General features: G+C 45.4%; 3 protein-coding genes across 3 annotated transcripts; 1 reads left to right on the top strand and 2 right to left on the bottom strand.

Moving 5' to 3' along the window:
* Window positions 1–2376: 2376 nt before the first annotated feature.
* On the bottom strand, window positions 2377–9194 carry CIMAP3 (ciliary microtubule associated protein 3). Its single transcript, XM_063177732.1, has 6 exons — window positions 9116–9194; window positions 7713–7855; window positions 6286–6395; window positions 4747–4806; window positions 3156–3282; window positions 2377–2445 (listed from the first exon to the last, which is right to left on the bottom strand). The coding sequence occupies exons 1-6, from the start codon at window positions 9138–9140 to the stop codon at window positions 2377–2379; spliced, it is 534 nt and encodes a 177-aa protein (XP_063033802.1). The 5' UTR covers window positions 9141–9194.
* Window positions 9195–11042: 1848 nt separating this feature from the next.
* Window positions 11043–15551, bottom strand: LOC134430244 (acidic mammalian chitinase-like). The gene is made up of 11 exons (XM_063177813.1): window positions 15455–15551; window positions 14793–14822; window positions 13988–14189; window positions 13518–13574; window positions 13249–13414; window positions 13009–13133; window positions 12640–12745; window positions 12380–12565; window positions 12084–12203; window positions 11861–12002; window positions 11043–11197 (listed from the first exon to the last, which is right to left on the bottom strand). Exons 1-10 carry the CDS (start codon window positions 15477–15479, stop codon window positions 11868–11870), a joined length of 1152 nt encoding a protein of 383 aa, XP_063033883.1. The 5' UTR covers window positions 15480–15551; the 3' UTR covers window positions 11043–11197; window positions 11861–11867.
* Window positions 15552–18422: 2871 nt separating this feature from the next.
* CHIA (chitinase acidic) lies at window positions 18423–23697 on the top strand. The gene is made up of 11 exons (XM_063177817.1): window positions 18423–18594; window positions 19216–19245; window positions 19820–20021; window positions 20268–20324; window positions 20429–20594; window positions 20707–20831; window positions 20964–21087; window positions 21195–21380; window positions 21915–22034; window positions 22117–22258; window positions 23366–23697. The coding sequence occupies exons 1-11, from the start codon at window positions 18570–18572 to the stop codon at window positions 23611–23613; spliced, it is 1425 nt and encodes a 474-aa protein (XP_063033887.1). The 5' UTR covers window positions 18423–18569; the 3' UTR covers window positions 23614–23697.
* The last annotated feature ends 1474 nt before the right edge of the window (window positions 23698–25171 follow it).

Below are 25171 nucleotides of genomic sequence, written 5' to 3'. Positions count from 1 at the left end.
TTCCCCCCTTTATTTCCCCCCTTTATTCCCTTTCTTTCCTCCCTTTATTCCCTTTATTTCCCCCTTTATTTCCCCCCTTTATTTCCCCCCTTTACTTCCTTTATTTCCTCCCTTTCTTTCCTCCCTTTATTCCCTTTCTTTCCTCCCTTTATTCCTTTTATTTCCTCCCTTTCTTTCCCCCCTTTATTCCCTTTATTTCCACACCACTGTTGTCATTGTTTGCCGCTTCTGGAGGGCTTTGCTTTCATTTCCCTTCAGCATTTTCTTACAGAAAATAAAGAAGAAAAATCCTCTTTATTTTAGGGTAAAAGAAAACCAAAAAAGTTTTTCTTTGGCTTCTTTGGGAAAACCATTTGGGTTTTCTTTAACCCAAAATCCGGGTTCAGTTCCCATCAGAAAAAGCTCCTGAGGTTTGGTCCAAAACCTTCCAAAAATTCCAACTTCACCTCCGTGCTGTTAAAAGGATCCCCCCTCTTCCCCAGGACAAAAATTTAATAAAAAAAGGTTTTTTTTCAATGATTTCCTGCCAAAAAAAAAAAATCTGAAATTAAATCTCAGACTCCCCGCTGTGTGTGCCACTGTCACTTCTGCTGGTGCCTTGCTTGTACAGAGTGAAAAATGTACAGAAAACCTGTAAATGTTTGTAAATATCCACAAATTTTATCTTTTTTTAACTTTTTTTTGGTTTCTGCAAGGAGAAAAATCCCTTGCTGGGTAGGGGAAATAAAAAAAAAAAAAAAAAAAAGGTGGAATGAAAATTGTAGTTTTTATGTTCATAATAAAAGAAAATTTATGTCCTTACGAGTAAATTGTGATTTTTGTGTTCGTCAGAAAGGAATAATAATTATTATTTAGTAAAGGTATTTAGTATTATTATGTTCCTTTATCAATTTAATAAAAAATAATAATTTTAAATTTAATAACTATTAATTTAAGAAAATAATATAATAATAATTTATTGTGTTCATAATTTTAAAAAATGATGTCCTTATGGGCAAATTGTGATTTTTATGTTCTTCAGAAAGGAATAATAATTATTATGTAGTAAAGGTATTTAGAATTATTTAATAAAGGTATTTATTAAAGTTATTTTGTATTATTATGTTCCTTTATCAATTTAATAAAAACTAATACATTTAAATTAAATAAATTTAAATTAAATAAAGGAATATAATAATAATTTATTATGTTCATAATAAAAGGAATTTTATCTGAGATTTTATCTAATTTCAATTAAATCAATTTAATTGAAAATAATTTCATTATTAATTAAAATTTAATTGTTAATTAAATTACTTTGAATTAAATTATTGATTTCATTGAATTTAAATTAACAATTAGGTTTGGAAGTACAGAAATTAAAGGTTGGAGGGGAAGCAGCTGCCCCAACACCAGGAACTTTCTGTTTCAGGCCACGTTTATTTTTGTGTCAATATTCTCAGTTTCAAGCAATTTTTTTTTTTTTTTAAATTAAGAATATTTTCATTTCAGCAGGGAAGGAGCCAAAATGCAAAAATCCACCTGTCCCAACCCGGCCTCTTTCCCTCAGTATTTTCAGGGTAAATATTTTGGGCAAAAAACATAAAAAAATTCTCTGAGTGTTAGAATTTGAAATGTAGGGAATTCTTGGAAAATTATTGGGTTTATAAAATTATTTGGTATATGAAAATATTTGATACATAAAACTTTTTCGTATATACAATTACTTTGTATATAAAATTATTTGGTATATAAAAATATTTGGGATATAAAATTATTTGGTATATAAAATGATTTGGTTTATAACATTATTTTGTATATAAAATTATTTGCGATATAAAATTATTTGGTATATAAAAATATTTGGGATATAAAATTATGTGGTTTTAGAATCTAAAGTTTAAAATTAAATGTAAGATTTTAATTTGAGGCTTTAATAAAGCCTTTACCTTTAAAAAAACTTTAAAAGTGGGAATATAAATTTACAGTTTAGAGACATGTTTAACTAAAAGAAAGTTTAGAATTTGAATTTTTACTTTAAAATTGATTTTATATATTTATATATTTTTACATATTATTATTTTACTTTAAAATTGATTTTATATATTTAGATATTTTTATATATTTTTATTTTCAGCTCACGACCATAAATTTTTAAAAATATCTCCAACACATTTACAAACACATCAAAATATTTTAAACCACCTTCAATCGATTTCAAAACAAATTCTGGATTTCAATTTCTTCCCAATGGGCTGGAATGGGGCTGAGAGGATTGACATGAGCAGAGCAAATTAAAAACATTAAAAAGCATTAAAAACATTAAAAACCATTTAAAATATTTGGTTTATTCAGCCTGGAGCTGCAGTGATGTCTCCAAATAAAGATATTTTTTCCTCAGCCGTGGTGCAGCTTCAGGTACGCCTCCCTGCCCTGGTTTTTCTGGAAATTTTTATCCACAGTCATCTAAAAAAAACCCAAATTTTCCATTAAAAACGACGAAAATGTGCCAGGAAATGAAAGGGTGAGACCCAAAATTGGGATTTAAATGAGATTTTTGTACCAGTTTAGCCCCACGAGGCAGCGGAGGCCCCACTTTGCTCATTTTGGGGGGTGGAAATTGGAGAAAATTCTGTGTAAAAGTGGATTTTTGGGGGGTTTTGCAAACTGGGATTGATTGAGAGAAAAATCACTTTGTGTTTTGTGCTCTGGGCAGGGCAAAATAACCAAAAAAATTGTGGAAATGTGAAGGAAAAAAGGAAATTTTCTCTCTCAGGAAATAGGAAAAAACAATAAAATTGTGGAAAATGGGAATTGAAAGTGAATTTTTGTCTCAGAAGCTTTGAGGTAGGGAAGGATAGAAAAAGGTGGAGGAAATGGGGAATAAAAAGGAAATTTTCTGTCTCAGGAGCAGGAAAGGACAACAAAACAGCGAAAATGGGAAATTAAAAGGAAATTTCCTCTCTCAGAAGTACTGGGGTAGGAAAGGAGTATAAAATAGAGAAAATTATGAAGTACAAAGGGAATTTCCTGTCTCAGGAGCAGGAAACGAAAACAAACCAGTGAAAATATGAAGAAAAAAAGGGAATTTCCTGTCTCAGGAGCAGGAAAGGACAACAAAAAAAGTGAAAATATGGAGGGAAAAAGGGAATTTCCTGTCTCTGAGCCTTCCTCACCTTCTGCACCTGCATCTTCATCATCCTCTGCACCGGCTGGGGCAGCGCTGCCCAGTTGGGAGCCCCAAACCGGGAGGGCCACGAGACCTTTTTGGTTTGAGGCTCCCGGATGTCGTAGGTGCCAGGCCTGGGGAGCAGCAATTGTTTGTTTGTTGATTTAAATGCATTTTATCTGCATTTTCGGGCTGGTTTGGTTGAATGAAAATGTCCCGGCGTCGGCCCAAAGTGTCCCGGCGTTGAGCAAAATATTCTAATATCCAAAATATTCTAATATCCAAAATATTCCAGTGTTAAACTAAATATTCCAGTGTTAATCAGTGTTCCAATAAACAATGTTCCAATGTTAACCAAAATATTAAATAAAATATCCCAATGTAAATCAAAATATCCCAGTGTTATCCAAAATGTTCCAATATTAACCTAAATATTCCAATATTAACCTAAATATTCCAATATTAACAAGAATATTCCAGTGTTAATCAAAATGTCCCGGTATTATCAAAAATGTCCCAGTGTTAACAAAAAAAAGTTCCAATATTAGCCTAAATATTCCAGTGTTAACCAAAATATTCTAATGTTAATCACAATGTTCCAATGTTAACCAAAATATTAAATAAAATATCTCAGTGTAATCCAAAATATCCCAGTGTTATCCAAAATGTCCCAATATTAACCAAAATATTAAATAAAATATCCCAGTGTAATCCAAAATATCCCAGTGTTATCCAAAATGTCCCAATATTAACCTAAATATTAAATAAAATATCCCAGTGTAAAATGTCCCAATGTTAACAAAAAAAATTCTAATATCAACCTAAATATTCCAATGTTAACCTAAATATTCTAATGTTAATCACAATGTTCCAATGCTAACCAAAATATTAAATAAAATATCCCAATGTAATCCAAAATGTCCCAGTGTTATCCAAAATGTCCCAATATTAACCTAAATATTCCAATGTTAACCTAAATATTCTAACGTTAATCACAATGTTCCAATGTTAACCAAAATGTTAAATAAAATATCCCAGTGTAATCCAAGATATCCCAGTGTAATCCAAAATGTCCCGGTGTTATCCAAAATGTCCCAATATGAACCTAAATATTCCAATATTAACCAGAATATTCCAGTGTTAATCAAAATGTCCCGGTATTATCAAAAATGTCCCAATGTTAACAAAAAAAATTTCCAATATTAACCTCAATATTCCAATGTTAAGCTAAATATTCCAATGTTAATTACAATGATTCAATGTTAACCAAAATGTTACATAAAATATCCCAGTGTAATCCAAAATATCCCAGTGTTATCCAAAATGTCCCAATATTAACCTAAATATTCCGATATTAACCAGAATATTCCAGTGTTAATCAAAATGTGCCGGTATTATCAAAAATGTCCCAATGTTAACAAAAAAAAATTCCAATATTAACCTAAATATTCCAATGTTAACCAATGTTATTTTATTTTATTTTATTTTATTTTATTTTATTTTATTTTATTTTATTTTATTTTATTTTATTTTATTTTATTTTATTTTATTTTATTTTATTTTATTTTATTTTCTATTTTACAAAGGGTTTTCCTTACCCGGGGTAGCGGTCCCGGTCCTGCAGGCGGGTGGGGAACCGGGGGCTGCTGGAGCTGAACGGGACCGGGGCCGGGCCGGGCCGGGCCGGGCGGGGCTCGGCCGGGAAGGGCCCGTAGGCGGCGGGGCCGGGGGTCACGGTCTGGGAAAGCGGCCAAAACCGGGGAAAATCGGCCAAAAACCAGGGGAAAAGAGGCCAAAAACCAGGGGAGTTCAGGGAGAGTTCACCTCCAAAATTCAACCTCATTCCCACCCAAAATTGCATCACATTGGCACCCAAAATTGCACATTGCCACCTAAAATTCCACCGCATTCCCATCTAAAATTCCACCTCATTTCCTCCCGAAATTCCATCTCATTCCCTCCCAAAATTCCACCTCACTCCCATCCAAAATTCCACCTCATTCCCTCCCAAAATTCCATCTCATTCCCTCCCGAAATTCCATCTCATTCCCTCCCAAAATTGCACATTGCCTCCCAAAATTCCACCTCATTCCCATCCAAAATTCCACCTCATTCCCTCCCGAAATTCCACCGAAATTCCCTCCCAAAATTCAACCTCACTCCCATCCAAAATTCCACCTCATTCTTGCCCAAAATTCCACCTCATTCCCATCCAAAATTCCACCTCACTCCCATCCAAAATTCCACCACATTTACTCCCGGAATTCCACCTCATTCCCTCCCAGAATTCCACCGAAATTCCCTCCCAAAATTCCATCTCATTCCCTCCCAAAATTCCACCTCATTGCCACCCCAAATTCAATCTCATTCCCTCCTGAAATTCCATCTCATTCCCTCCCCAAATTCCACCTCATTCCCACCTAAAATTCCACCTCATTGCCACCCAAAATTCCACCTCATTCCTCCCGGAATTCCACCTCATTCCCACCTAAAATTCTACATTCACCCCCAAAATTGCACATTGCCATCCAAAATTCCACATGCCCATAAAAATCCCACTTTCCTGCCCAAAATTGCAGATTCACACCCAAAATTCCACATTCCCCCCTGAAGTTCCACTTGCCACCAAAATTCCACCAAAATTCCCACCCAAAATTCCAACATTCCCACCCAAAATTCCAACATTCCCACCCAAAATTCCAATATTTCTACCCAAAGTTCAATATTCCCGCCCAAAAATTCCACCACATTCCCACCCGAAATTCCACATTCCTGTGGCAGCACCCAGGGCATGGCACAGCCAGGCTGGGGAATATTTTGGCTGCTTTTCCCCCCTTTTTTTTCCTGCTTTTCCTCCTCTTTTTGGCTGCTTTTCCCTCCTTTTTTTTTTTTTTTTTTTGGCTACTTTCCCCCTCTTTTTGGCTGCTGTTTGGCTGCTTTTCCCCTAATTTTTTTTCCTGCTTTTCCCCTCTTATTTTGGGCGCTTTCCCCCTCTTTTCAGCCACTTTTCCCCTGGTTTTTTTCTGCTTTTCCCCTGTATTTTTTTCTGCTTTTTCCCTGGGTTTTTCCTGCTGCTTTCCCCCTCTTATTTGGCCGTTTTTCCTCTTTTTTTCCCGCTTTTCCCCTCTTTTTGGCACTTTTCCTTCACCTGAGCCCTCTGCTGGAATCTCGGGGCCGTCCTGGCTCCCATCACGTAGCCCAGGGCGCTCATGGGCCGGGTGCTCCAGGACGATTGCAGGACGTTGTTCTGCAATTTGAGACCCAAAAATAATTCATTTGGCATTATTCAAAACCCATCCTTTGCAGGGCAGAGTCAGCTGAGCAGCAAAAGTTATCCCTAATAGGGTTATTCCTAATTATTCCTTTAATTTCTGTCTATTCCAGAGCCTCGAGGATTGGTTAGGAAAGGAGGTAATTCCTTTTTCCAGGAAAATTTCCTTTTTCCATCCTGCAGTGGGTTTGCAGGGCAGGAGTGCATGATACTGTTCCCATTATTATTCCCTTAATTTCTGATCATTCCTAATTATTTCCTTATTTTTATTCCCTTAATTACTCCCTTAATTTCTGACTATTCTGAACGTCAAGGATTGGCTGGGAAAGGAGAAAATTTCCTTTTTCCAGGAGGATTTGGACAACTTGCAGTGGATTTGCAGGGAGGACTGCATGGTACTATTCCTAATAAACTTATTCCTAATGACTCCCTTAATTTCTGACCATTCCTAACTATTTCCTTATTTTGTTCCTTTAATTATTCCCTTAATTTCTGGCCATTCCAGAACATCAAGGATCAGGTGGGAAAGGAGAAAATTCCTTTTCTCCAGGAGGATCTGGGACATGTTCCAGCAGGTTTTCTGGGAGGATTTCATGGTACTATTCCAATTAAACTTATTCCTAATTATTCCATTGATTTCTGACTATTTCTAATTATTTCCTTATTTTGTTCCCCTAATTTCTCACTATTCCAGATCCTCAAGGACCGGTTGGGAAAGGAGATCATTCCTTTTTCCATCCTGCAGTGGGTTTTCAGGGCAGGAGTGCAGCATGAAAAGCAGACACTTTTCCTATTAAACTTACTCCTTATAATTCCCTTAATTTCTGACTATTCCAGATCCTCAAGGACTGGTCAGGAAAGGAGACAATTCCTTTTTCCAGGAGGATATGTGGGACGTCCTGCAGCGGCAGAATTCTCTGAGCAGCAAATGTTGTTCCTAATAATTCCCCTCAATTTCTCACTACCGCAGAGCCTGAAGCAAAGGAGACAATTCCTTTTCCCAGGAGGATTTGGGACATCTCCCAGCAGGTTTTCAGGGAGGATTTCATGGTACTACTCCTAATAAACCTATTCCTAATGATTCCCTTAATTTCTGACCATTCCTAATTATTTCCTTATTTTGTTCCTTTAATTATCCCCTTAATTTCTGACTATTCCAGAACATCAAGGATCGGGTGGGAAAGGAGAAAATTCCTTTTCTCCAGGAGGATGTGGGGCATCTCCCAGCAGGTTTTCGGGGCAGGAGGGACCCCGTAACTTGTCTAAAAACCCCAGAAGGCGGGAGGAGCTCACCTCTGGCCCCAGGTAGGAGCCCGGCCCCAGCAAGGGGCTGCCCCTCACGCCCAGCACCTCGATGCCCAGCCTGTCCGGGGCAAAGCTGGAGGGGAACATTTTCCGGTCCTGAGTGGTCCCAAAGGAGATGAGCTTGGACATAGCTGAGGGGACAGGCACAGGGAAACGCCGGAGAAACGAGAAAAAAATAAAGAAAAGAGGAAAAAAAAGAGAAAAAAAGGTAACCATGAGCTGCCTTCTGCCTTAATCCCCCTGCCCTGGGGTATTTGGGAGGGATTTGCTCTTTGCCTCAAAGCCACGAGGGGCTGAGGGGAATGGGGGACTTGTCTTTCCAAAACGATTTGTTTTTCACAGGAAAATGGATTTGTTTTTCCCAAGCAGTGACAGATTTGTTTTCCCAAACAGATTTGTTTTTCACAAGAAAATTGATTTGTTTTCCACAAAGAACGACAGATTTGTCTTTGCCATGGATAGTTAAGAGGGGTCTGCCCTTCCCTCTGCCTCGTTCCTCTCAGACCCTTCCTCAAAGCCACGAGGGGCTGAGAGGAATGAGGGATTTGTCTTTTCAAACAGATTTATTTTTCAAAAGCAATTTGTCTTTCCAAACAAACTGTGGGTCTGCTGGTAGGTAAAAACCAGCACTGAGAGAGAAAAGAAATGATGGGAAGGATTCCCATGGATGGAAACCCAACCATGGATTGGATTCAACCCATTCCCATTCTTGATGAATGGGAAAAAAAGATATTTACCTTTATAAATAAGCTGTAGGTTTGCTGATAAATTAAATTGGATATTGAAAGTTGAAATAAGCAATGGGAGAAAACCCTAAATTAAAAATGAAAAGGGAGGGTTGTACATTAGAGGGGAATCTTTGGGAAGTCTGAACCTCTCAGGTACCTCAGAAATGGGGAAAGAGAGAGGAAAATTGGGATATAAAGGAGGCTGCATCCTCCAAAAGTTGGAGACCCCAGGTGAACACCCCATGGCCTCTCCTTTTATTGGAATAAAGCAAAAGAACTCCTCTGTCTCCGTTTTGGCCACAAACCTCTGATGTTTGTGGATTAATTTTCCTGACAGGGGCGGATTTCTCTTCTTTTGGCCGCAAACCTCTGATGTTTGTGGATTAATTTTCCTGAACAGGGCGGATTTCTCTTCTTTTGGCCACAAACCTCTGATGTTTGTGGATTAATTTTCCTGACAGGGGCGGATTTTTCTTCTTTTGGCCACAAACCTCTGATGTTTGTGGATTGATTTTCCTGAACAGGGCGGATTTTCCCCATCCCATTCTGAGCAGGGAACTGGGATCTGAGAAGCCGCTGGAGCAGCTGACGGTGGGATGGATGGGGGATGAAGGAGAAGCAATGTCAGCCCCTCCAGGTGCCCCTACCTGGGCCAGCTCTCACCTCTGGGCTCCTGCCTTGCTGCCATCCCGGCCTGGCACAGCTGCGGGTGTTATGGGCACCAGGGAGCCGGGGAAAAGCGGGGATTGGGCATCAGGGGGCCGGGGAAAAGCCGGGGTTGGGCATCAGGGGGCCGGGGAAAAGCCGGGGTTGGGCATCAGGGGGCCGGGGAAAAGCCGGGATTGGGCATTTCCCTCGGGAACGGCCGGGCTGGCTCCGGGAGCAGCTCTGCCTTGTGAGGTCACAGCGCTGGCGGTGTGACAGCGGCTCCTGCCCCCGTTCCCCTGGCACTGCCAGGGAGCGGCAGCGAGAAATGCCGGCTGGGAGGGAAGCCAAAACCTGCCCGAGATGCACATTGGAATAGTGGCTTTTTGCAGGTATTAAAATGGATTTTATATGTGTGGTGTTAAAGTGACTTTGTTATAAAAATATAGGTTTCATTTCTGTTGTTACTTCAACTTAGACATAGTAGTGAAAGAGATGCTATAAGTATGTGTTATAGATACATAATATTGGCTTTTCGCTAATGTTTAAATGGATTCTATATGTGTGATACTAAAGTAACTTTGTTATAAAAAGATAGTTTTCCTTTGTGTTGTTAATTAAACTTAGTAGTGAAATGGCTGATATGTGTTATAGATACATATTGTAATATTGGCTTCTTGCTGACATTGAAGTGGATTTCATATGTATGATTTTAAAGTACCTTTTCATTTCTGTTGTTACTTAAACTTAGTAGTGAAATACATAACTATGCGTTATAGATACATAATATTGGCTTTTTGCTAATATTAAAATGGATTCTATATGTGTGGTGTTAAAGTAACTTTGTTGTAAAAATATAGTTTTCATTTGTGTTGTTAATTAAGCTTGGGCATAGTAGTGAAATAGATGCTATGTGTTATAGATACATAATATTGGCACTTAGCAAAAATTAAAATGGATTCTATATGTGTGATACTAAAGTAACTTTGTTATAAAAAGATAGTTTTCATTTGTGTTGTTAATTAAACTTAGTAGTGAAATGGCTGATATGTGTTATAGATACATATAATATTGGCTTCTTGCTAACATTGAAGTGGATTTCATATGTATGATTTTAAAGTAACTTTGTTATAAAAATACAGGTTTCATTTCTGTTGTTACTTAAACTTAGTAGTGAAATACATAACTATGTGTTATAGATACATAATATTGGCTTTTTGCTAATATTAAAATGGATTTTATATGTGTGGTGTTAAAGTAACTTTGTTATAAAAATATGGTTTTTATTTCTGTTGTTAGTTAAGCTTGGACATGGCAGTGAAATAGTGAATAATGAATTTTGTGTTAAAATGCCTGCTCGGATGGGATAACATCCCAAAAGCACAGCCAGGAAACACAGGCTCTAAAAAGGCAGAGCAAGGAGGGGCCATGTAAAATAGCTCCTGAATATGTAAATTAGTTTATTGATATGCATAAGAAACTATGAATATTCAACAGAATGATTTAACTAAGAGGTATTTAAGGAGAATCCCCGAGGATAACAGGGTGCTCTTGGCTGACCCAACAATGTTTGTCCTTGTTTCCCATTGTCCTTTATTGAACTTCTTAATTTTCACAGGAGAGTGAAAGTGTTTTTCACACCTTTGCTCTCCTGTTGTCCTTTATTAAACTTTTTACATTTTCACGGTTTTTCACAGGTGTTTTTCACTGTTTCACACTTTGCTCTATGGTCCTTGTGCCTTATTGTCCTTTATTTTCCTTTTAAACTTTTCCACAGGAGAGTGAATGTGTTTTTCACACCTTTGCTCCATGGTCCTCGTCTCCCACTATCCTTCACTAAACTGTTTACATTTCCACTGGAGACTGAACCTGTTTTTCACACCAACATCCTGAGAGAATCAGGAAGTGAAAAAACACAAAAGAAGAAACGAGTGGAACCAGGAAGTTGTTGGTTTTGGGTGAAGGTTTATTGAATCATTGTCATTGTGTGCAATGGGATCAGAGGGATCTTTGGGCTGGATCGGGATCAGGATTGGGATCAGGATCTGTCACTGCAGCTCCTCCTGCACCTCCAGCAGCTGCAGGGACGTGAGGACTGTGCTGTGAAAAGAAAGCAGAATTTTCCTTGGTGTGACACATGAGTAATGCCATGGCTGACTCTCACAATTAAATTAAATATCAATTAAATTAAATATCATGTATATCTCTTAGGAGAAGTTTTATAGATTTATAGTTATGTTTTATCCTCTCCTTGTGTTGTTATTATGGGGTGGCCTGTTGGGACATTTGGGAGGGTGGGGTTGTTACTACGGCAACAGCTGATTTCCAATTAAGAATTAAGGAAGTGAAACTCCACCACTGGATAGGGAAGAAGGAGTCAATAGACAAAACTTTGGGAAGGGCTAAAGGGTTAAAAGGCAAAACCTCCATTGTGTAAACCAGCACATGCCATGGAAAAAATCCTTTAAATTTTCTCTATTCAGTCTTCTGTTATATTTTTGATAAAGTTTTAATAAACCTTTATTTGGAACTAAAATTTAATAATTTAATAAATATAATATTAATAATATTTAATATATAAACATGGTAATATTTAATATTTTAATAAACCTTTTTCGGAAGCAAAATTTAATAAAACTTTTTTGGAAGCGGGTATCGTTTTTCACACTGGGGAAGGGACGATGTTTGCAATGCCCCCTTGCCCACCCCTCTGTGTCCTTTGGGGCACACAGCCCGTGTCCCATGTCCCTCCCCGTCACTCACAGCACGCTCACAGCCCCAGGCCCCTCTTCAGCGTGGAGATCAGGGGGTATTTGCCCTGGTGGCAGAAGTTGCCAGTGAAGTCATCCAGGTCGATGGTCCACACCATGGCCCCTCCAAAGTTGTTCTTCTTCAGCCAGTCCACCTGTGGGGAGGAAAATCCCAGTGAGCGCCAGGAATTGATCCCACAGGAGAATCCAGCCCCATCCCAGCACTGCCCCCAGACCTTGAGGCCAAAGCTCTTCTCGTTGTCGTAGCCGACCCATTCGTTGGCCTTGTAGGCGTAGGGGACATCCTCAGGCGCATCCCAAACCTGGGTGGCTCCAGAGCTCAGGAAGGTGCAGATCTGGGAGAAAGAACAGTGGGAATGTCAGCCAGGTTGGAACCCAAACCTGGGTGCTCAGGAAGGTGCAGATGTGTGACAAAGAGCAGTGAGAACATGAGCCAGGTTAGGAATTTCGTGCTGGAATTGCCAGCAGCGTCAGGGCTGCCCTTGCGGGCCGCGATGAGTCCCTCACACACCTCGTAGTAAGCCAGGAGCCCGGCCTCCCCGGTGTAGGGCCCTGCAGGGCCAGGCCCGGAGCTGGGAGCGCCGATGGCCGTGTTGGATGGGTTCTGCAGAGTGAAGCTCTTTCCATAGGTTGGGAATCCCACCAGCAGCTTCTGGGCTGGGGCGCCGTTGTTCTTCCAGTAGTTCATGGCGTATTCCTGGAAAAGGCAGCAGGGTTCAGGCTGTGCTGTGGCACGGGGAGCCCCGGGCCGGAGGCCCCAAAGGCACTCACAACACTGAGGGTGCTGCCGCTGCTGAACAGGGGGCTGTTCTCGCCCGTGGAGCCGTCCCAGGGCCCGTGGAAGTCGTAGGTCATGACGTGGATGTAATCCAGGTACCTGTGGGGAGCAGGGCTCTGTCCTCACCTGAGGGCCCGGAGCTGGGGCTGCCATCACCCCACAGCCCCTGAACTTGGGAAACCCTCAGGGGCTTTCACTGCCTGTCCACAGGGTGTCAGGTTGAGTTCTGACTCTGTCAGTGTTGTTTTAGTTTACTGCATTGTTTATTTTATCCTTTTATTTCCTTCGCTATTAAAGAACTGTTATTTCCCACCCAGGGAACCCACCCCAGGACCACAAGGGACCCCAGGTTTGTCACTCACTTGCCCAGCTCAGCAATCTCGTAGCCAGCCTGGATGGTGGAAAGTCCTCCAGCCACAGCAGCAGTGACCATGAGCCGGGGCCTGTTGCTCTGCTTGGCTTCCTGCTCGAAGGCTGCCACCATTTCCTGAGGGACCCAAGGCACAGCGATCACCTGGGGGCTCTCAGGGCTGAGGCTTTGCAGCCTCTGCCCAGGGCTCAGGGGCAGAGCTGTGGCCAGCAGGGCCTGGAGCCAAGCCCACCTTAACAAGGACGGTGAAGAGAGACTTGTCCTGGGCAGGGCTGCCCCTGGAGCCGGGGTATTCCCAGTCCAGGTCCAGCCCGTCGAACCCGTACTGGCGCAGGAACCTGACCACGGAGTTGATGAAGGTCTGGCGGTTCTGGGGCGTGGAGACCATGGTGGAGAACCTGGGCAAGCAGAGCAGGAGAGAGGTGGGGTTGGAATCCAACCTCTTCCTGCTTTCCCTCCCTCTCCCAGGAGTCATAATTGGAAAGAGCTGGTTGGACTCACTTCTGTGTGCCGAAATTCCACCCTCCGATGGCCAGCAGGGTCTTCAGGTTGCGGTTCCTGCAAGAAAGGGACAGGAACTGGAGTGACCCCAAGGGTTTGGTCAGTGCACCCTGGGTCACTTTGGTGGGAAAGGCCAAGAGCCACTGCCCCCATGCTCAGAGGATGGGGCTGTCCCCATGTCCTGCCTTGGCCGTGTCTCTGTCCCTCTTCACTCAGCATCCTTGTCACCAAAAAGGACAGGGAGGGAGCAGAGAAGGGCACAGGAGGGCACGGGAGGGAGCAGAGAAGGGCAGAGAAGGGCACAGGAGGGAGCAGAGAAGGGCACAGGAGGGCACGGGAGGGATCAGAGAAGGGCAGAGAAGGGCACAGGAGGGAGCAGAGAAGGGCAGAGAAGGGCACAGGAGGGATCAGAGAAGGGCAGAGAAGGGCTCAGGAGGGAGCAGAGCCCTGCTGGGGCTCCCAGCACTCACTGGTTCTTGAGGCCATTGAAGGACTTGTAGAGGGTCTCGTCGTTCCACTCGTAGGTGGTGATCTCGTTGTTGTTCATGCCGGCGAAGGCGTAGATCAGGTGGTTGCACAGGTTGGGGTCGATGTTCTCGGGGGTGTACCTCCCCTCCCCAGGCCTGTACTGGGCCCAGTTGGTGAAGTAACAGGTCAGCACATAGGCAGTGCCTGTGGGGAGACAGCGGCCATGGAGGGGCTGCAGAGCCTGGCATGGTCCGGCCCTGGGCACGGCATCCCCACTGTGGGCACAGCTCCTGTGCCAGACTGCAGGGCAAGACCTGTTCTGTTGCATCTGGATGGCAGCTGGCTTTTGGCAAGCGGGCAGTTTTCCTTATCTCTCCCACAACCACTTCTCACTATGGAGGGACATCTGCTGATAACAGCTATTGATTGATAAGAGCTACACTCCCTGACTGATAAGAACTACAGCATCCCACTGGGAGCTGCTCTGCCCATAAAGAGGAGCCAAGCATTGCTACCCAAATATAATCTGGAGATTCTGGAACACCAGCACAGCTTCTCCACTGAATTTATCAGAGGAGCAGCAGCTGCCTCTTCTTCCACTGGTTCTGACCCTGTCGGTGTTGTTCTAGTGCACCGCACTATTTACATCATCCTTTTATTTCCTTCCCTGTAAAAGAACTGTTATTTCCTCTCCCATATTTTTTACCTGACAGCCCCTTAATTTAAAATTTATAGTAAATTAGAGGGGTGGGGAGGGTTCACATTCCCCATTTCAGGCGAGGCTCCTGCCTTCCTCAGGGCACCTACCGAGCTGGGCGTTCAGCAGCAGGGCCAGACCTGCAGGGCACAAGGAAACAACAACACACGGTCACTGCTGCGCCTGGGCAGTGCAAACCCTGCAGCAAGGCTCTGCTCACAAGCTCAGGCACAACAGTTTCGCTCAAGTTTCTCCATGCACTTCATTTCTCCGATGATTTCAGGTAAAAGCACCAAAAAGAACGCAAACAGATGCCAAAGGAATCATTGGGGTTTTAGGTTTATGTCTAAAAGCACATCTCAATTGCAGCCTGCAATGAACTCTGTCCATGCTCAGGCAGAAGAGTTTCTGTTTGGAGTTTCACTAAAATTTCTCCAGGCACTTCATTTCTCCAGTGATTCCATGAAAATCATAGAAAAGAACCCACACAGATGCCAAAGGAATCATTTGGATTTCAGGTTTATATCTAAAAGCACATTTCCATTGCAGCCTGCAGTGAGCTCTGTCCATGCCCAAAGCAGAGCAGATCCCCAACCCCAGCAGCGCTAAAGAAGAGAAATTTCCCTCCCCAAAGGAAATTGAGAAATCTCTGACAGAAAAGAGAGAGAGCAGCGTTTTCATCCCTCCAGCCCCTGGCAGGCAGCAGAGCAGCAGTGCCAGAGCCCCCAGCCCTGCTCAGGAGGGCACCGAGCTGCAGCCCAGCAGCACTCACCGGTGAGCAGAGTGAGCTTGGCCATCCTGGACCAGACTGACGTGCTCGGGCTCTCTCCCTCTTTTATACCCTGCTCCTCTCTGCTGCCAGCGTGGGACCGCAGCGATGGACAAACATTACGCAACTTGGCAGGGAGCAGTGTCACCAAAGCTGTCACCAGCACAATGGGCCCGGGCTCTCCAGCTGCAGGGGTCACTGCCTGGGGCTGTGCCACGTCCTGGAGCTGCGAGGGCAGATAAAGAGCGGGATTAGATTGTGGGGTTGTTCAAATGTTGTTCCAACAGCAGCTCTGTGTCCCCCGATGGCTGCAGGGGTGACCTTGTGCTGTCCCTGAGCCCTTCCCAGGGGCTGGCACTGCCCAAGCCCAGCCTGGGTGTCCCTGGTGGCAGCGGCCCCAGGCAGGGCTGAGCGGGGCTCTGCCTCCAGCCCGGGCACTGCTGGGGGCTCTGAGCTCACCTGGGCTGTGGGACAGAGGGACCCTGGGGCTCTGAGCTCACCTGGGCTGTGGGACAGAGGGACCCTGGGGCTCTGAGCTCACCTGGGCTGTGGGACAGAGGGACCCTGGGGCTCTGAGCTCACCTGGGCTGTGGGACAGAGGGACCCTGGGGCTCTGCGCTCACCTGGGCTGTGCGACAGAGGGACCCTGGGGCTCTCAACTCACCTGGGCTCTCCTCTGGCAAATACAGGAAGGTTCTTTATTTCTTGGAGGTTAAACTCCACAAGGCACTCTCCGGAGTATGAACCCAGTTAATTTTCCTCTCAAATTTGTCCCCTCCTTTTCCTGCTCATCTCTTTCCCAAACTGAGACACCCCCGTGTTGCTGAGCATTCCCATTTTTCCCTAAGTGAAGCTCCATCAGCTGAATGCCTCAAAATATCCTTTCCACATTTGATCTTCTGTCCCAATGGAGACTCCAAGCTCCCCCCCGTGTGAGGAGACTGGGGATTGGATTTCTTCCCTTTTCCCTCTGTCGGACAGAGGGACCTTGGTGATCTGAGCTGTGTCTTGCCCACCCAGGTGAGGTGGGGTCTCCTCTGGAAGCAGACATGAGGAGTCCCATCACTAAAGAAAAACCACATTGGTTTTTACTGAGTCATTCTCCACCTGATAAAGCAAAATTCTTCTGTAAGAAGCGTTGTTTTTGTCATCTTCTTTCCCTAATCTCCTGACACCCATGGTCACAAGAACAAGTGGGAGGACAACGCAGCAGAAGCTGATTCTGATTCACTTTGTTTGCAGCAAGCCTTGTGCCACACCTCTGTTTTGGTAATTCCAGTGTTGGTGTTCCCAGCAGCCAATGGAATGGGCAGGATGAGACTTTTACCGGGAAGATGCAGCTGGAAAAACCAGAGTGGTGAAATCTCTCTGCAACCCAACACTGGAATAGTCGGAAGGTCCCTGTCTGCTCTTTCTAATTGGAATTTTTTCAGCAAGGACCAATCCTTGTGCCCTTCGTCACTTCCCAGCACTCCTAGGGAACCCACAGCAAAACACCTTTGTTAGAACAGGAGAAGGGCAGGATCAGTCCTGAAGGAAAACTCCTGATTTGTTACCCCCACATGAAAACAAATCAGTGTCCTTGATCCTGCCCCAAATGCTCTCGTGTCTATACCCAAACACCTTCCCTGGATAACAGAGCTGAAAATGCTCCAGAGGTCACTGAGGGTAGGATTTTCCAGACCTATCCCAGCTGAATTTGTCTTTATCAACCAAGAAAAACATTGGAAAAATACTCCTTGAGGATGTTGTCCTGTTATCAGCTGTGTCCCACCCCGTGCCTGCACCAAATTCCAAGGCTCAGGTTGGCACATTTTAATCTGCAGATCAGCCAGCATCTGATACCAGATTGTTTTCCAGGTTTCCAGTCATCCAAGGCTGGATGACCTCCTGGAAAGCCACCTTCATGTCACCCCACAGGGAATTAAACCTTCCAGTGCAGGGACACAGCCGTGTCCCCATTCCTGAGTTGGGAAAAGGGAAGAAATCCAATCCCCAGGCTCCTCACATAGGCGGGGAGCTTGGAGTCTCCATCTGGATAGAAGATCAAATGTGGAAAGGATATTTTGAGGCATTCAGCTGATGGAGCTTCACTTAGGGAAAAATGGGAATGCTCAGCAACACAGGGGTGTCTCAGTTTGGGAAAGAGATGAGCGGGAAAAGGTGGGGACAAATTTGAGAGGAAAATTAACTGGGTTCATACTGCGGAGAGTGCCTTGTGGAGTTTAACCTCCAAGAAATAAAGAACCTTCCTGTGTTTGCCAGAGGAGAGCCCAGGTGAGCTCAGAGCCCCAGGGTCCCTCTGTCCCACAGCCCAGGTGAGCTCAGAGCCCCAGGGTCCCTCTGTCGCACAGCCCAGGTGAGCTCAGAGCCCCAGGGTCCCTCTGTCGCACAGCCCAGGTGAGCTCAGAGCCCCAGGGTCCCTCTGTCCCACAGCCCAGGTGAGCTCAGAGCCCCAGGGTCCCTCTGTCGCACAGCCCAGGTGAGCTCAGAGCCCCAGGGTCCCTCTGTCGCACAGCCCAGGTGAGCTCAGAGCCCCAGGGTCCCTCTGTCCCACAGCCCAGGTGAGCTCAGAGCCCCAGGGTCCCTCTGTCCCACAGCCCAGGTGAGCTCAGAGCCCCAGGGTCCCTCTGTCCCACAGCCCAGGTGAGCTCAGAGCCCCAGGGTCCCTCTGTCCCACAGCCCAGGTGAGCTCAGAGCCCCCAGCAGGGCCCGGGCTGGAGGCAGAGCCCCGCTCAGCCCTGCCTGGGGCCGCTGCCACCAGGGACACCCAGGCTGGGCTTGGGCAGTGCCAGCCCCTGGGAAGGGCTCAGGGACAGCACAAGGTCACCCCTGCAGCCATCGGGGGACACAGAGCTGCTGTTGGAACAACATTTGAACAACCCCACAATCTAATCCCGCTCTTTATCTGCCCTCGCAGCTCCAGGACGTGGCACAGCCCCAGGCAGTGACCCCTGCAGCTGGAGAGCCCGGGCCCATTGTGCTGGTGACAGCTTTGGTGACACCGCTCCCTGCCAAGTTGCGTAATGTTTGTCCATCGCTGCGGTCCCACGCTGGCAGCAGAGAGGAGCAGGGTATAAAAGAGGGAGAGAGCCCGAGCACGTCAGTCTGGTCCAGGATGGCCAAGCTCACTCTGCTCACCGGTGAGTGCTGCTGGGCTGGAGCTCGGTGCCCTCCTGAGCAGGGCTGGGGGCTCTGGCGCTGCTGCTCTGCTGCCTGCCCGGGGGCTGGAGGGATGAAAACGCTGCTCTCTCTCTTTTCTGTCAGAGATTTCTCAGTTTCCTTTGGGGAGGGAAATTTCTCTTCTTTAGCGCTGCTGGGGCTGGGGATCTGCTCTGCTTTGAGCACGGACAGAGCTCACTGCAGGCTGCAATGGAAATGTGCTTTTAGATATAAACCTGAAATCCAAATGATTCCTTTGGCATCTGTGTGGGTTCTTTTCTATGCTTTTTCATGGAATCACTGGAGAAATGAAGTGCTTGGTGAAATGTTAGCAAAACTCTTCTGCCTGAGCATTGACAGAGTTCATTGCAGGCTGCAATTGAGATGTGCTTTTAGACATAAACCTAAAACCCCAATGATTCCTTTGGCATCTGTTTGGGTTCTTTTTGGTGCTTTTACCTGAAATCATCGGAGAAATGAAGTGCATGGAGAAACTTGAGTGAAACTGTTGTGCCTGAGCTTGTGAGCAGAGCCTTGCTGCAGGGTTTGCACTGCCCAGGCGCAGCAGTGACCGTGTGTTGTTGTTTCCTTGTGCCCTGCAGGTCTGGCCCTGCTGCTGAACGCCCAGCTCGGTAGGTGCCCTGAGGAAGGCAGGAGCCTCGCCTGAAATGGGGAATGTGAACCCTCCCCACCCCTCTAATTTACTATAAGTTTTAAATTAAGGGGCTGTCAGGTAAAAAATATGGGAGAGGAAATAACAGTTCTTTTACAGGGAAGGAAATAAAAGGATAATATAAATAGTGCGGTGCACTAGAGCAACACCGACAGGGTCAGAACCAGTGGAAGAAGAGGCAGCTGCTGCTCCTCTGCTAAATTCAGTGGAGAAGCTGTGCTGGTGTTCCAGAATCTCCAGATTATATTTGGGTAGCAATGCTTGGCTCCTCTTTATGGGCAGAGCAGCTCCCAGTGGGATGCTGTAGTTCTTATCAGTCAGGCAGTGTAGCTCTTATCAATCAAGAGCTGTTATCAGCAGATGTCCGTCCATAGTGAGAAGTGATTGTGGGAGAGATAAGGAAAACTGCCCACTTGACAAAAGCCTGCTGCCATCCAGATGCAACAGAACAGGTCTTGCCCTGCAGTCTGGAATGAGTGAGGGATGCCGTGCCCAGGCTCTGCAGCCCCTCCACGGCCGCTGTCTCCCCGCAGGCACTGCCTATGTGCTGACCTGTTACTTCACCAACTGGGCCCAGTACAGGCCTGGCCTGGGCAAGTTCACCCCTGAAAATGTCGACCCTTGCCTGTGCAACCACCTGATCTACGCCTTCGCCGGCATGAACAACAACGAGATCACCACCTACGAGTGGAACGACGAGACCCTCTACAAGTCCTTCAATGGCCTCAAGAACCAGTGAGTGCTGGGAGCCCCAGCAGGGCTCTGCTCCCTCCTGTGCCCTTCTGTGCCCTTCTCTGCTCCCTCCCTGTCCTTTTTGGTGACAAGGATGCTGAGTGAAGAGGGACAGAGACACAGCCAAGCCAGGACATGGGGACAGCCCCATCCTCTGAGCATGGGGCTAGCAGCTCAGGGGTGCTGTGGACATCCATTCTACGATTTTATGACATGCAATAACTCAGGTTCCTGCCTCTTCCCTTTCAGGAACAAAGACCTGAAGACCCTGCTGGCCATTGGAGGGTGGAATTTCGGCACAGCCAAGTGAGTTCAAACCATTTCCAGCCCTAAATGGCAGCATAGGAACAAAATGAGAAGGGGAAGGGGCTCCATGGGAACCCCACCTCTCTCCTGCTCTGCTTGCCCAGGTTCTCCACCATGGTCTCCACGCCCCAAAACCGCCAGACCTTCATCAACTCCGTCATCAAATTCCTGCGCCAGTATCAGTTTGACGGGCTGGACCTGGACTGGGAATACCCCGGCTCCAGGGGCAGCCCTGCCCAGGACAAGTCTCTCTTCACCGTCCTGGTTAAGGTGGGCTTGGCTCCAGACCCTGCTGGCCACAGCTCTGCCCCTGAGCCCTGGGCGGCTGCAAAGCCTCAGCCCTGAGAGCCCCCAGGTGATCGCTGTGCCTTGGGTCCCTCAGGAAATGGTGGCAGCCTTCGAGCAGGAAGCCAAGCAGAGCAACAGGCCGCGGCTCATGGTCACTGCTGCTGTGGCTGCTGGACTCTCCACCATCCAGGCTGGCTACGAGATCGCTGAGATTGGCAAGTGAGTGACAAACCTGGGGTCCCTGGTGGGATTTGAGGGATTTCCTGAGAGTGATGAGGTGAAAGAGCCCCTGAGGGTGGGGTGACGGCAGCTGCAGGCCCTCGGGTGAGGACAGAGCCCCTCTCCCTGCAGGTACCTGGATTACATCCACGTCATGACCTACGACTTCCACGGCTCCTGGGAGAGGAACACCGGAGAGAACAGCCCCCTGTTCGCCGGCCCTGCCGACAGCGGCGACTACAAATACTTCAACGTTGTGAGTGCTTCTTTGGGACACCCACAGCTCCCAGATCCTGGGTGAGATTTCGAGGAATTCATCCTTCAAATCCTAGCAAAGATCCGAGAGGGAATGGTTTCTTGCAGGAATACGCCATGAATTATTGGAAGAGCAATGGTGCCCCAGCTGAGAAGCTCCTGGTGGGATTCCCAACCTATGGAAAGAGCTTCACCCTGCAGAACCCATCTGACACCTCCGTTGGAGCTCCAGCATCCGGCCCTGGCCCCGCTGGACCCTACACCAGGGAGGCTGGAACTCTGGCTTACTACGAGGTAGGGATGTTCCATCACATTCCTCGCTCAAATCATTTGAAGGAATTGGTCAGGAAGCTCCCGTGGAGTTTTCATTTGAAGGAATTGATCAGGAGGCTCCCATGGAGGTTTCATTTGAAGGAACTGGTCAGGAAGCTCCCATGGAGTTTCCATTTGAGGGAACTGATCAGGAAGCTCCTGTGGAGTTTTCATTTGAAGGAATTGATCAGGAGGCTCCCATGGAGGTTTCATTTGAAGGAACTGATCAGGAGGTTCCCATGGAGGTTTCATTTGTAGGAATTGATCAGGAAGCTCCCATTTGAAGGAATTGATCAGGAGGCTCCCATGGAGGTTTCATTTGAAGGAATTGATCAGGAAGCTCCCATGGAGTTCTCTGCACGGCTCAGGCACAGAGCTCTCCATGGAATCACCAGGAGGGAGTTGTGCACTCAGGGAATGGGGAGGCAGCACAAAACCAGAGGATGAAGCCAAGGCAAGGCCAGGGCCTGGGCTTTTCCCTTTTTGTGGATAACATTCCTGCTTCCTTCTCCTTAGATCTGCTCTCTCCTGAGCTCTGGAGCCACCCAGGCTTGGGATGAACCCCAGGATGTCCCCTACGCCTACAAGGGCAGCGAATGGGTCGGCTACGACAACGTCAAGAGCTTCGGCCTCAAGGTCTTGGGGGCAGTGCTGGGATGGGGCTGGATTCTCCTGTGGGATCAATTCCTGGCGCTCACCAGGACTTTCCTCCCCACAGGTGGACTGGCTGAAGAAGAACAATTTTGGAGGAGCCATGGTGTGGGCCCTGGACATGGATGACTTCACTGGGGATTTCTGCAAGGAAGGCAAATACCCCCTGATCTCCAGCCTGAAGAAGGGCCTGGGGCTGCAGAGCAGCGGTGAGTGGCTCCAGAGAGCAGGAGCAGCTCCTTGGTGGAGATTCCCGAAATTCCTACAGGGGTGCGGGAGGGATGAAACATTTTCAACCCTTTTCCCACCCAAATTCCAGATTGTGTTCCCCATTTGAGCCCCTTCCTCCCATCACTGAGGGCCCCACCACCAGCAGCAGGAGCAGCTCCTTCATGGAGACCCCCAACCTTCCTATGGAGGTGTGGGAGGGATGAAACACCAGGAACGTTAAAACAAACCTGCTCCTCGTGGAGCAGCTCCTTCATGGGGACTCCCAAAATTCCTATGAAGGATGGGGTGGAATCAAACACTTCCAACCCCTTCCTGCCTAAATTCCAGACTCTGTTCCCCCTCCTCCCATTTGAGGCTCCCACCACCAGCAACAGGAGCAGCTCCTTCATGGAAGGACTTCTTATGGAGGTGTGGGAGGGATGAAACACCAGGAACATTCAAATAAACCTTTTCCTTGTTGAATTCTCGCATTCCAGACTGCGTTCCCCCCTCTGAGCCCCTTCCTCCCATCACTGAGGCTCCCACCACCACCCACAGCAGGAGCAGCTCCTTCATGGAGACTCCCAAAATTCCTATGAAGGATGGGGTGGAATCAAACACTTCCAACTCTTTCCTGCCGAAATTCCAGACTGTGTCCCCCCTCCTCCCATTTGAGTCTCCCAACACCACCACCAGCAACAGGAGCAGCTCCTTGATGGAGACCCCCAACCCTCCTAAGGAGGTGTGAGAGGGATGAAACACCAGGAATGTTAAAATAACCCTTTTCCTGGTTGAATTCTTGCATTCCAGACTGCGTTCCCCCCTCTGAGCCCCTTCCTCACATCACTGAGGTTCCCACCATCAGCAACAGGAGCAGCTCCTTCACGGAGACTCCCAACCTTCCCATGAAGGATGGGGAGGAATCAAACACTTCCAACCCTTTCCTGCCTAAATTCCAGACTCTGTTCCCCCTCCTCCCATTTGAGTCTCCCAACACCACCAGCAAAAGGAGCAGCTCTTTATGGAGGAGCTTCCTATGTAGGTGTGGGATGAAACACCAGGAACGTTAGAATAACCCAATTCCTGGTTGAATTCTTGCATTCCAGACTGCGTTCCCCCCTCCGAGCCCCTTCCTCCCATCACTGAGGCTCCCACCACCACCTCTGGCGGCTCCGGCGGCTCCGGCGGCTCCGGTGGTTCTGGATTCTGTGCCGGGAAACCCAACGGGATCTACGCAGACCCCAACAACAAGAGGAACTTCTACAACTGCCTGAACGGCCAGACCTTCGTGCAGAGCTGCGAGCAGGGGCTGGTCTTCGACCCCGCCTGCTCCTGCTGCAACTGGCCCCAGTGATTGCCAACCCTTTCCCGGCCAATCCATCCCTCGGATTTTCATTGTGTGCAATAATCATGATTAAATAAAGCTTTCTCAGAGCAATCCTCTCTGTTGTAACTCTGTTTTTTTTTTTTTTTGCGCGTTTTCATGGCTCTCTCAGGGAATCCTGGAGTGCGTGGCTGTTAAAATTCCCGACAGCAGGTGTCAATGTTGCCTGCTCTTCTTCCCAGCCGTGGTGGAGGGATTTTCCAGGAGTTTTTTAGAGATTTTCCGGCAACATTCGGAGAAGAAAAGCGGCTGCAAGCCTGAAAGCTGAGTTGTTGTTCCTCTTTGTCACAAATCCGTATCTGAGGCGAAGAGGAATTTTTTAAGCATTTTTTAATAGAAATAGAGCACTTTGATAGGTAAAAAAACCCCAAAAAACAGGATAAAGGCAGAGTTTGTTTCTCCAGGGTTTTAAAGCCTGTGGGAGACATGGAATCACGGAATCTCGGAGTGGGCTGGGTTAGAAGGGACCTTAAAGTTCATCCCATTCCACCAAAGGCCATTCTTCCTGTTTGGGACAGGCAGGAAAGCTCCTCTCTCTCTGAGTCCCACCAGCTCAGTGGATAAATATAAATATAAATATAAATATAAATATAAATATAAATATAAATATAAATATAAATATAAGTATAAATATAAATATAAATATAAATAGAAATAGAAATAGAAATAGAAATATACACATAGAAATATACACATAGAAATATACACATAGAAATATACACATAGAAATACACATCGAAATACACATCGAAATACACATCGAAATACACATAGAAATAGAAGTATACATAAAAATATAAATAGAAATAAACATAGAAAATTAGTATAAATATAAGTAGAAATAAACATAAACATAAATGGTATAGATAAGCACATCAATACCTATACCCATAAATATAGATATAGATGGGGATATAGATGTAGATATTGATAGAAATAGAAATATACATAGAAATAGAAGTATACATAAAAATATACATAGAAACAGACATAGAAATATTAGTATAAATATAAGTAGAAATAAATATAAATAGAAATAGAAATAGAAATATAGATACAAATAGAAATACACAGAGAAGTATTAGTATAAATATAAGTCTATATTGATATAAATAGTATCAACAAACACAACTATACCTATACCCATAAATATGGATAAATATAAATATAAATATAAATATAAATAGAAATAGAAATAGAAATAGAAATACACATAGAAATACACATAGAAATATACATAGAAATACACATAGAAATATTAGTATAAGTATTGATATAAGTATATAATATATAAATTATAAATAATTTATATATGATAATAATTTATATAAATAAATTATAAATATAATATATTGATATAAGTAGTATCAATAAATACAACTATACCTATACCCATAAATATGGATAAATATAAATATAAATATAAATATAAATATAAATATAAATATAAATATAAATATAAATATAAATATAAATATAAATATACACATAGAAATACACATAGAGATATTAGTATAAATATAAGTAT

Source organism: Melospiza melodia, chromosome 28, assembly GCF_035770615.1.
Source record: "Melospiza melodia melodia isolate bMelMel2 chromosome 28, bMelMel2.pri, whole genome shotgun sequence".
Taxonomy (NCBI): Eukaryota; Metazoa; Chordata; class Aves; order Passeriformes; family Passerellidae; genus Melospiza; species Melospiza melodia.
Note: the sequence above shows the minus strand (reverse complement) of the source record. Positions and strands in the feature narration are given on the sequence as shown.